Source organism: Stegodyphus dumicola, chromosome 12 (genome assembly GCF_044657685.1).
Source record: "Stegodyphus dumicola isolate Sdum_Otavi_A_Nest chromosome 12, ASM4465768v1".
Taxonomy (NCBI): domain Eukaryota; kingdom Metazoa; phylum Arthropoda; class Arachnida; order Araneae; family Eresidae; genus Stegodyphus; species Stegodyphus dumicola.
In genome coordinates this window covers 107,020,411-107,033,660 of record NC_140779.1, presented here as the reverse complement: position 1 = coordinate 107,033,660, position 13,250 = coordinate 107,020,411, and the positions used below count along the sequence as shown (strand labels likewise).

Sequence of the window (13,250 nt, the reverse complement as noted above, 5' to 3'; positions counted from 1 at the left end):
TATCTGTGGCTTTTAGCGTCAGGATCTGAAATTTTTCAAAATATTCGCGTAATTTTACCCTCTGTCAGTGGTTTCAAAGAACGAGACCCCCCCCCGAAATTTTAAAATGGATTCGTCCAAGCAGGGATTGTTTTCGTCTTATTAACAAAGACAAATTCTCGCAAACTACTTGCAAAGGATACGCCGAACCTTTCACGTCCAAGTGCTGAACTTTATGTTAGCCTACCACAAGAATTCACCAATCACAGTCAAGCAAACTCGAACTGGCCTTCAGTCAAATTTCGCTGGGTCGGCTACGCATCCTCTTCTGTGAGAATTAATTATGGAGGATTTGAAGCTTCAGGAGTAGCACAAAGAATAATGAGAATGGACGAGATTCAAGTGACAGGGAATTAGAAATGAAGATACTTTATTTGATATTGTAATGTTAATTCTTATTAGAATGTATGTTTCTTTTAAAGAAATAAAATTGTGATAGTTACCTGTAGTTCATCTATGATTATTTTTTAATATGTTCGTACAGTAATTGCGTCTTTCGCAAATTAAGTTATTCGCATAATTTTCCCCTGTAGATTTTCGTACGATAAAATTAGTTAAAAAAAAAAAAAAGGGAGGGAATACAGTATGTATAAATATTTTTCGGTGGAACTTATTTCTTATACATAAAATTTAAAATTACTTGTTTACAAATACATAGGAATGTAGCGGTATAAGACGTAAAATCGTCCTATATCGTTCTTCAACCCAAAATTTTATTCCACCTTTTTCTAAACACGAGAGTTTTTTTGAGACAGGAGATTGTTTACCAGCTCTTTAAAATGTATGTTTCAAAACTTTCTTTCACAGCAAGATTTATTATCTCTTTAAGATATAAAAAGTGACAGTTTTTATAATTTTATACAAAGAAAGATTTATAATCTATGCCCATTTTATAGCCAAAACGATGCGCGAAAGACTGAAACTTCAATAAATATTAAGAAATGCCAGTTTCTAGAATACTAAGCGGTGTTTTCAAAGACGACGGAAGGCATTCCACATTCGAAACTTACGGAGAAAGGCATTAAATTATTATTTCAACCTCCTAATTCATAATAAAATAAAGACAAAAAGGAAATTCAGATACTGTTTTTATCCGAGCCTTTCACACGCAAATGAATTTATCAGCTCTCAGTTTCTGAAATACAAGGCTTTGCGCACGTGCTTAGGAAGCAGAAAGCATTCTGTACCAGACAGTTAAATGAATTAGACGCGAAGCGTGTCGGGTAATTATTCTGTTCAATTACATGCATCTCCTACTACAAACTTTCTTAGCATTCCACTTTTTCTGACACTAAGTCATACCATAAAATAATATACAATAGGAAATGTTGCGGGGTAGAAAGTGGTGCACCTTTAAAAGAAATAATATAAAAAGATATGCGTATGAGTAGATGGTCACGAAAGATCACGCAGTGTGCATTCTTATGAAGTACAGGAGTTAATGTTATTTTTAAGACTCGAGATATATCTAAAGGAAACACAACGCAGAGGTTAACGCTACATAATGTTGTTTCCATGAATGCCCAGGAGGAAAAATTGCCAGTATCATATAGCAAAGATGCAAATATCACCGAATGGTTAAAAATTAAACTGCCAGTACCTTTCTTTATTAGTAACCAAAACAGAAACGTGTGTGTTAGCCATTTGTACTGCAGTAGTGTTTTAATGAGTAAAGATGATAAGCTATTGCTATTCTTATGTAGCCACAAATTTCCAAAATGATTCATAAATTATCATTTATGACATTTTTTCCCCTTAAAAAGGTCTAAAATTCCCCTACATCTAAATAGCTTAATACTTAAAAACAAGTTCAAATAATTTATGTCATATTTTTTAAAACAAAAATCTCATTGCTTCGTTTTAGCCTAAACTGTGATATTTCGGTTGTTTAATTATCTTTGATTATCAATCTTTTCTGCCTAAACATCTAAACATCTTGAAACATGCTGGATAAACTTCGAAGTTCTACATGTATGTAATGTTTATTTTAAAGAACAAGGCTAGAGGTTCGAATCCCGCGAACGGGCTGGTTGCATCGGCGCTTTCGTGGTTTTCCTCATGTGTAAAGTGAATACGAGATAGTTTCCCTTAGAAAGTCTACAAGGTATTTTCTCCCTCCTTTCTGCATGCCTTCGTGGTGTAACAGTAGCACACTCGGCGCGTATTCGAGAAGTCCAGGTTAGAGTCCCAGCATTGATCATTTTTCTTGTCTCCAGCTTCAAAAAATCGTAATGAGTCTACCGCCCGAACTGAAAAGGTGGTGGATGATGGTTCTTCACCGCCAGGATTTGGCGGCTGGGTCCTCTAATCCCCAGTCGCCCTTTAAAAGAGGGAATATATAACATATTTTCTCTGCCCTTTCTGCATGCCTTCGTGGTCTAACAGTAGCGCTCTCGGCGCGTATTCGAGAGGTCCATGTTCGAGTCCCGGCGAGGGCATGCACATTTTCCCCATCTCCTGCTTCAATAAAAACCTAATGTCTCTACAACTCCTCCACGAAGGCATCTTTTCCCTTAGGCAGATAGCTATCGAGGATTGCCGCAACCATATAAGCCAAACCAAAGGACATAGCTTAGTGAATTAGACAGTTACAGACATGTGTGTCCATTAATTAAAGACAAATTTTGATAACAATGCTATTTTATCTTTTGCATGTATAATATGAAACCTTGCGTCTCTAATGTTATTTTCATACATGAAGTTCGGCAATTCGTTTCAAGCATAACAGTTTTAGGCTCAGAAAATAAAACTACATATCTGCTAGCATTTATGAAAACTATTCATGAAAGACTACACAATATTTAGAAAAATCTTTAATAATATGAAATCACGTGTAAAAACGAGAGTCATAGAAATTATTTAGTATACACATCTAAGTATTACAACATATGTACAGTGCTGCCATAACGCTGAACGAAACTTTTAATATTAAAGCGAGTGATCAAAGAACAAAAAGTTGATAACGATGGTAATTTTTGCCTCGAAGATGCATTCCACTCGATAAGAACAAGCACAAGCTACGCGAGATTTTCGTACTTGTTTGCAAGCCTGAAGTAAAAACGAGTCAACACAAAGAAGTGTTTCAAGGAAAGGTAGATAGTCGTCCGAGTTTTGCTTTAATCAGCAAATCCAATTTCTTAATTATTTTTTCTTCCCCAAGCCGTTTCTGAAGTAAAAATATACTTAAAGATGCTAATTATAATCATGTTTTCAGCTGCTAAAATATTAATAAACCTACTCCTATCTGGATAGTCGTCTAATGTGCTGTTTCTAGTAGTATATCTCTAGGATTCTAAAAGTAGAAAGAATAAAATTCAACAGTTTACCAAAGCACGGCCCTACTTAATATGATAAATTCATATATGCATACATATACTGCAGAAAGAAAATAAAATTTATAAAAGCTCGTGCAACTTGAATTACTATTTCTGCAAAAAATCAATTAAATAAGAACATAGGAAATGTGATATAAAGTCTGATATATGAATAGGTAGAAATTAATACCGCTACACATTATAAAACTTGACATAAAAATCAAGCATTTAATCTCCGTATATTTCAGCATTCATAACTGCACTGGTAAAAGTGTGTAGGTCATTTAAAATGATGGCCACCTATATTATGATCCCACCACCTTTGTATCGATGCCTTTAGCGGGTGCTTTCAAGTTTATTGCGTATGTTTTGTTTCCTGCAGATTGTACCCAGTTTCGTTCTCCCCCCCCCGAAAAAAAACCCCGGACTCATCAGTAAAGAGGGCTCGGCTCCAGTCCGTGGTGTTTCAATCACGATGATTTCTGAATCATGCAACCCAGCGCATTTCGTAGCCCGAGTTAGTAAGACACAAGTTACGGTTAATTAAATAAAATATTTTAGCTGGGGGAAAAAGGAACTCTTCGCAGTTCGACTCAAGACTTCAGTTTATCAAATCCTAGTTTTAAGAGAAATATAGCTTTTTCGATTTCTCCAACACTTTTTTTTTACTTTTATTGCGGCAAGCCATTTCCCACCCTCAGGTAATGATATATTCTTCTCCTATTTATTTGAAACAAAGGTTCCACGTAAGAAACAAAGTAACTAAAGGAAAAAATCTACGGAAAAAGTCAACGTCAAGCTGTGGCTCTTTTTACCACTCAACCACTTCTTCATTTAACATGACAGAACAAAACTTTAAATACGCAGTATCTTTCAATACATAAGCCCTGCTAGAAATCAGATGGTTAAGGTCGCTGAATATTAGCAGTTCAATCCAGGTTAGAACCCTAGGGGAAAAGCTCTGAATGGTTGATTTTTACCTTGAGTGTCGTGAAAACAAGCCAGTTTCACTTTAAAAACCCTTCCCTCTGACGGACAGCGCTCGAGTGGTTTGTCATACTGAAATAACCTAACCTAATTTTCTCAACTCATCATGATTAAGTCAAAAATAAGATGGTTGAATGATTACTTGTTTTCAAATAAATATTAAGATTTTTTTTCAAGTTTCCATAGATCATAAAACAATCTAAAATTATCTTATTTTACCTCTCAGTTATTATTATTGTAATTGCCTAAGAAAAGTTTTCAAAATATTTTCGAAAAAAAAATTGCAAAATATCTGATACTTTTGTGACTGCTCCTGGCATGGTCTAAAAATCTAAACGTCTAAAAATAGAGATAACCAAATTTCACAAATTTTCGAAACTGAATAATCAACAGAAATTTTTTATTCAGGAAAATTTATTCATCACCATGATTTTCGAATTAGCAATTTATAAAATAACATTTATCAGTTTTCTAACAGAAAACCCCAGCTGATAAAAATCTTTCTCACAGAAAATTTTCTTAATAAAAATTTATGTATTTTACGGCGCTGACTTCAATAACAGAATCAGAACTTTTAGGGAACTTTACTGTTCTGCAGCAGAACTTTCTACTTACGTTGTTGATCTACATAAGTCACGGGTCAGTCTGGCTGTCTTTCTTAAGAGGTCTGGTGGTCTCTTAACAGATCAGTCTGGTTGTCTTTCTTTCTTTTCTAAGAGTTAATTTTAAAACTCCTGTTTACTCTTCCTCTTCTCCGCACCCCAGAAAAAGCAGGATTCTGCACATTGCAATGATGTATATTTATCACTTAAGAGTATCACCAGTAAAAAATGCATTGTTAAATCGTTAAAATAAATTAAGTGTACAGCCACTGATCCTCTATTTCCCACAGATAGTTATCGAAATACATTAGTAATATACGCATTCTTTAAAATGTTCTTTTACCTTTAGTTAAAATTGATGATATTTACAAAACTAGATGAACTTATTCTCCAAACTGAGCTGCTTAAAAATATAGGTAAATTCTTCTTGTTATTTTTCTTTTGGTTTTTCCTCCTGTGTTTCTTAATAACTATTGCATTAACTGCGACTTTGAGTTAAATCCGGAGAATATATATTGCTTTCAGTTTCCTCGAAAATAAATTTAAAAGAAGGCCTATTTCATAAGATTGTTGCCAGTGTCACTTACTTGTACTGCATACATGAAAGAATCATACGAATACGTAAAACTTTAGCTCAGCAATATAAATTAAGGAAAAAACCTTTGGAAAGTACACAATTGAAAGTAACTGTTCCAGCTCTTGTACTACGAAATGGATGTACAAAATACTGCTATTTTCTGTATTAGTGATTAAAAACTCAATTATATTAAGAATCGTTTGGCGTAAACAGGGACGGAGCTACGCTTTCTGCGGCCCAGTGCAAACTCCTAAATTCTGCTGCCCGGTTCCTAACCAATTTTAAAAAATCTCCCTCCCTTTATATTCTGACAACCGGTATGGCCGCAACGGTTGTATCGGCTTCGAGCCTACGAGGGACCATAGCCATCAGGGATTAAAAGCGTGATTTCTGACTTTTCTGCAAGCTCTCGGAATAGGTATTTTTCACCTTTTCATATCAAGGTAAACTTAATAAAAACTTAGAAAAGACAACAGACAGAAAAGTAAAACATTTTTGTTTTTATAAACAGAGTTCTCCACAACCTCCCCCCCCCAAAAAAAAATGCTCCTTTAATCGGTCTTCGAGTAAAGGAACTCATGTTGCCATGATTTTGAAACTATACTAACTGCTGATTTTGAAGTACAGAAATCCTCCAGAGAAGTAATCACTGTTTCTGAAAGCTATAAATCATTGGGACGCAGCATCTGCTTAAGATTCATTTTCTAGACTCAACTGTTTCTTTTTCCAAGAGAACAAAGTAGTCGTATCAGATGACGTAGCCAACATTTCCATTAGAATACAGGTATCTGCAACGAAAATACACTCTAAAAATAAAGAACCACCCCAAAATGCTAATGGATCACCGCTGGATTCTTGAGGCAAATCTGTAGCAAACGTTTGAAAATCTAAAGAAAATCGGCTAGAATTTCGTTTTAAAGTAATTATCAATCATTTGTAATGCTTTACACATCAAAGTAAAACATTTTTTTTTTGGGGGGGAGGGATATGAACAGGTTGTAACTTTAAGCTAATGTCCTGGGAGAAAACTTAACCGAAATAAAATTTAATGCAAAAACTGCTATTTAGAGTTCAGTACTTGACGTTTCTCTAGGGAAGAAATACAATATATTAAGAATTCTTATTCAATGTAATCTAAAAACATTTAGTGTTGTTATGATTACATAAACTTACATAACATTACATAGCACAAACAAAATATCTTTCTAAAAATATAGCTCCTAATCCAGCTTGAAATTTGAGTGAATAATAAAATCCTAGAAGTTCCATTTGTGAAGTGAATTCCCAATATACGACTGTTAACAACACTGGAGTGTTCCGTGACATAGAAATTAAGTTCGTACGCCTTCCTGTTTCTAGAGCAACGTGGATTGACTAAAAATCTTAATGATCATTCTTCCAAGTGAAATTCTTTCATTCAATAAGCCACTTAATTAGAAGCATGGTGTTTGAACATGTTTTAAATTAAACTATCGAAAAAGCCCAAGTCCTCCAGATGAGCGGGCTGCGGCCAAAGTAAAATTTATAAGTTCTGTTCCATAAAACGTTTTACTCTGTTTAGGAAAAAAAGATGGCGATTTTAAATTTCCACCTCGTACGCGCTTCGACGCAGCATGTTGAACAGCAGTGAAGTTCAGCGAAAACGTAACTTCCAGGATGCGATATTTAAGCGTTTTCAAGAGTTTTTAATCAATGTCTCGGCTGATTAAAGTCGCACAAAAATGAGAATGGTCGAAATTGCTTTCCATGAATTTTTGGTATCGGGGGGGGGGGGGAGGTATCTCTCTCGAAATCAACTCCGGAGAAGATGGTGTTACAAGCAGACAAACAAGTAGATTTTAATTGTATAAATGAGATCCCTAGTAAATCCCCTTTTTGATTAAAGCATATTTATTTTTTAAAAAAATGAAAATAAAGAAAGGAAAAGCGGGAAGACGAATTCTAGGGAATATTAAATTAACATTAACTCTAAAATTAACATTAATTACCATCTATAGGAGATAACATTGCATAAACTATAACTAAAGAAATTACAGAATAATTAACCCTTCCATATAAAAGCATAAAACATCGTATCATTAGCAAAAAATGATCTCATTTAAAAGTACACAGCAAGCTAATGAAATATTCACATTTCGTTTCGGGAAAACACCAAGCTTACACTTGAATATTTATATTTCATTTCAGAGAAACACGAGAAGAACGCAAATGATTCCCCCAGTTCAACAATAAAACGCCGCAAAGTTAAGCTAAGTATATATGACTCAATTCTCATAAGAGCACTGAACACGAAGTATTCCAGCATTTTACCTTATTCATGTACATAAAAGAGCAAGAAAGGAGAAATTTGAGTTCCTAATCAAACATTAGGCGTGGAATAGTAGTTTAAGACCGCATGTCAGGCATTAACTCTTGACGCGGAACACTCGCACGTACTTTTATAGAGCACTACTGTCCCCCCCCCCTTTTTTTTTTTTTTTCAATTTCCTTTTACGGCTGCCAAGAAATAAAATCCAGTATTGGTTGATCGATGGGCGAGATGTGTTTCGGTGCAGATACAAATTCAGGCGAGTCATGACCAAGGAGAATATTTTATCTGAATGCTCCAAAGAAAGATTTTCATCCTACAGAAAGGTTTTATTGATAGTCGAAGCTACCTGGATGTAAAGAAATTGACTTTTTCAAAATAACTGCAGGATTTTATTACATATACATATTGGCTTTACAGTTAAAAGATTTATGTAAAGTTTTGCTCATTTATAATTCATACCAATATAATCATTATAACGTTATTATAGCTGTTCGCAAACATATGCACGGCAGGATAAGTTTTATGAGAAAAAAAACGGAGTGTAAATATTAATGCTTCAAGTAAAACTACTTTGAATATGGGAAATCTACATCAAGCTAATTTGAGTATAGTTCAAATAAAGTTGTAAAGGCAGCGATTTTATTTTATTTGCTTTCCTACTCCCACAGTGTGCAAAAATCAGAATTCTTCATATAAATTGATACTAAAATTTAACATTATCAAGTATGCAACTTTAAAGTTATTCTAGCAGAAACAAACTCGAAATGCTTTTGGTTACTGTACTGCAAAACTGAATTTAGTAATCAGTACCAATATTCAGCACTCGGTCACTAGAGGCGCCACTGAAATATACGGAGATGAAGTTCTTGACCCTTCTAAGTGAAGTTGCTTGCCGAATGCAGTCGCTGTGGAAAGCACTTAGACGCCAACTTGCATCACTGTAGACCAGGAGTTCTCAACCGGTGGTACACAAGAGAAAAATAGCTGGTACGCAAAGAAGCAAAGTATTTTTAACTATTAAATTCAAAAATTAAAACTTCAACATCCTGATTGAGTTTTTCTCAAACACTCGTAAATTTATGCGATCTGAGCTATGTTCAAGAGTGGTGATGGTACTAAAGATTTCCAATTTTTGTTTAGATGGTGTGGTGTGGTGTATTTAATTATGGCAAAGCACACGAGGGCTATCTGCCTAAAGGGAGGAATGCCTTTCGTGGAGGACTTTCTAAGGGAAACTGGCTCGTATACACGTTACACATGGGGAAAACCACGAAAACGCCCATGCAGCCAGCCCGTTCGCGGGATTCGAACCTCAGACCGAACTACCAGTGTTCAGCGTCTTTACCGCTCGGCCGCTGGTGGGCCTTGTTTAGATGGTAGCGTTAGTCAAAAGATTGAGAACCGCTGCTGTAGACCCTATCTTGTTCTCTTCGGGAATTTAAAGGCGCTAGTCACCATTTCCCCTGTATTCTTATTTATTTTTTGCAGAAACAAGCAATTCTGAATTTTGAATGTATGTCAGGAATGATGTAAGAAAACAAAAATGTTGTGCAAGTTAAATGTTCAAGGGCTGCAAAATCAAAATTGCACGAGTTCTTCCTTTAATTTTTCTCCGCAGTATATAAACAGCATAGGGATTCTATTAATAACTTTGTTATTAACAGACTTAGTGGTTTGGCATCCCTTCTAGAGGTTCCATCTGATACAAGTATCTTATCGCTACACTCGTGCTCTGGCCCTAGCAAATACCATACCTTCACGAGTAATTTAATATAAATTTCATGATTTTAACGCTAAAGAGATTATCATTTAATGACTAAAGATTAATTAGCAAGTTATCAAAGATACAGCGGGTGGTATATATATTAAATGTCATTCCACTAGATGACAAACTTGCAAATTTAACACCATGCCTACTACAGGCAACACCAAACAACAGTTTCTATGAAAAACATTTAACTGTATATAATAAGAAAAACTGTGCACATTTCCAGTAAAAAGAATTGTAAATGTAGCAAACTTTTTCTGAGCTTAAAATTGTAATTCTCTTTAAATAGATATTTGAAACACTTTAAGAACTATTAACTAAAGTATTGTTTTACCTAAAATCTTTAAAAAACCAACAAACTATAATTAAAAAATTTACAAAGATTTCCCTAAGATAAAAAATACGATATCCTAGGATAAGGATTGCATTTCATTCCAGAATGATTGTGGAATTAATACTTCAGGTAAGGGAGGTATAATTATTCATATAAATCACGGTTTTTGGTGGATGTTAGTGAGGAAAATACAATAATATCAACTTTTTAAGGAAAAGTTAGTTAATTGGTATAGAAAATATAATAACTTTTACTTTTCTGCAACGGTAACGAAAGTTACTTTGTGTTTTAATTGAGAACTTTTTAATAAGACGTACTAAGCAATCCAAATTGCTTCCATGATTCAAACGGAAAAGATAGTAATCAATCATGTGGAGATCACTTAAAAAATAGCCTTTCATATTACTCTAATGGACGCCGTGTCACACAACAGGCCAGTCTCCCAGCATGACATTTGATTAAGGCACTATTCGACGATTAGTCTTCCATAACCATGCTCTGGGCTCATAATATGTCTATGTAATCATGCCAATGCATCAGACATCAAGGTCATATCTATTAATATAAATGTCCACTCTTTAAAAATAATAAACTATTTCCCCCTTTTCCTAATCTCCCTTTTTTTCCATCACTGAATAATAATCCATTCGAATATGGATGATATATTCCTAATATCCTCCAAACTGGGGAAAAAAAAAACACTTTTGCAAATTTTTTTCTCTTGAACACAAAATTTTGTTCTTTGTCACTCTTTTTTTCTTCAAACTAAATACAATAATTTTCGTGAGACGCAAAGATAAGCCACAACGAACATGCTTGTTCTGCATCATTATTCATGTTCGGAATAATAAGAAAAACCCTCTTCAGAAGAAATCTGGTGGCTACATCAAGTGATTCGCATCAGCGATTAGTGAGCATTAACACAGGAAGTAGAGCAATTTAAAATTTCGTTGCAGTATTTATGTTCATAGTTTCTATTTTCCCGCACCAAATTTCTCTTTTTAGGATAAGCATATAATATCTACGTGTCAACTGTGTTGGAATAGTAAATGCTGACACAATCATCTTTATATTACCATATATAAATCCTAAGTAATTTCGTAATCTGACAGTATAAATAATAACTGACAGTATAATAAACAGTAATTACATAATTGATAATGGCAAAACTTATTTTTTTATGATCTTTTTTCTTAATTTACTACTGCCGTGAATATTACCGATGATCTTCAGCAGAATTTGCCATTAAAATCCTCATGCCTCGATTTATCTTAGCGTAAAGATATTCCATCTGTCCTTTAACGATTACATGGATACCGAAGTTTTCAATAAACATGGCTTATAGATAAAGGTTTAATTCAACGTAACATGGGCACAGAGATAAATTAAGGTGTATTTGATTCTGATTTGATTTTAATTAAATTCCATGTTAGGTACGTCTGCATGTAATTTAGATTCAAAATAAGATATAAACACGGATAGGATACAGCACGTAGGTTTTACAAAAATTGAACTCAACTAGAAATAATTCTGCTCAAACCGACAGAGAAAATACTATTAAAATATATAATAAAAATTAGTTTTCTCATTAGTTTTGGGTTTCCCTGGATCTTTTCGAGATCACGTATGACATAATATAACTAAGAACACAGATTGCCGACAGTTAAATATATGCCAATTATCACTTTTTCTGCATATCATTAACAGCGAACTGAATTTTTGACTTATCTTTAAATGCTAGTAATAATAATACTCTTGTAAAAAAGAGCTTTAAAGTAGAATTACACAAAACTTTCACGAGCGAATACAAAATTTCAGTGTTTCTAATTTCTTCTTACAACATAACATCCTGATAAGCAAAAAACAACCATTAAATCAAAATCATAGCATATATATATGATTAGCATATTGCTTACTATTAGTATTGATTTTTACTTGTAAATATTCAAATGTTATATTTTTTTATCTTGTAACACATTTTATTGCAACTTATTTTGCTTATGTTAATGTTTTCACGGAAACACACTATTTAAGCAGCTTTTTAGCGTACGAACTAGGATTTTTTTTAACCTTTCTCTAAATTTTGCAGCACAATGCGCAAAGTTTTTGACCACATAGGTTTTTTTATCGTTTTTTCTTTTTACTTTACTTTAATTTATATATATATGATAAAGCGTAAGAAATTTTGAATTGTTTGACACCATTTAAAAAGTATACATTCATTAATACTTTCGTGCAAAATAGATTACTCTCATTAATATAATTCAGCTATATAAACATAAAAAAACCAAGGCAGTTGGTTGTACACGTTTTTTATGTGCAACTATACTAGAATGATACAAAAATCACCAAGCGTATTGTTTTCAATACAGATAAAAAAAAATTTCACTTACCTCTTAAAAACCATTACTAAACGACTAAAATATTCTCAGAACAATATAAAAATCGAGCAGCAATCAAGAACAGAAGAAAACTTAAAAGGATACGTATATATGATCCCTCCGATATCGTGTCTTGAGGTTAGTATTGATGCCTTGCTCATCTATATCACTAATCACAGTCATATCCGGCACCCCATCCTCCGGCAGGCAACCACCTGTAAAAATATGTAGGTAATTAAAAACAAAATAGTCATACAAAAGCTACTTACAAACATCAACATGAAATACAAAACCGAATTGATTTCACTTTATTTTACAAATTCTCAGCCGCAAGTGTTTTAGTTTGACGTAGTCTACCTGGTCCCCATCGCTCACGATGATGAAGATCAAAGAAGATCGAAACACACTCACACATACATTTATGTACTATATGTAATACATCTACCAGATAACATAATGGACTGAATAATACAGTATAATGGACTGATACTATATATATAATGGACTGAAGGTGGTTTAGTGCGAAGACAGAAATTGACCGTAACGTGTTAGCAGTAGCCTAGCAAGCGAGGAAAGTAACTACTCATTCAGAAGAAACGTGGGAAAGTCAAAAAGATTCGGTTCTTTAATAGAAATTTTAATTTGTGATTGGATAAGAGGTATCTGCATTGCAGAGCTACGTAAGAAAGCATGATGCTAGTAATTCTGAAATTAGGCAGTTTAGACTAATATATTATAAATAGTTACTATTTTTAGAACGGAAAGGACTATTGCAAAATTAGATTGCTTTCATATTTTTTTTCAGTCTTACATAAATATATATATATTGTTGCCAAATTAGATTGTTGCTTCGCGGTGAGATAGCTTCCCATCAAAGCACGCGAATTTAGGGTTACCAGAAAGTGGCAGGGAAAGGCAGAGTTGCTAGATTTGGGGT

At 33.9% G+C, this 13,250-nt stretch overlaps 1 protein-coding gene across 2 annotated transcripts in view; it reads right to left on the bottom strand.

Annotated features, from left to right (window-relative positions):
- The window catches only part of Myo81F (unconventional myosin 81F), a 298,353-nt gene that overhangs the window by 183,026 nt on the left and 102,077 nt on the right, over positions 1-13,250 (bottom strand). For both annotated transcript variants that reach the window (XM_035376215.2, XM_085806755.1), the window contains exon 2: positions 12,419-12,528. In XM_035376215.2, coding sequence (XP_035232106.1) covers positions 12,419-12,528 — 110 coding nt within the window. The remainder of the gene's footprint in view (positions 1-12,418; positions 12,529-13,250) is intronic.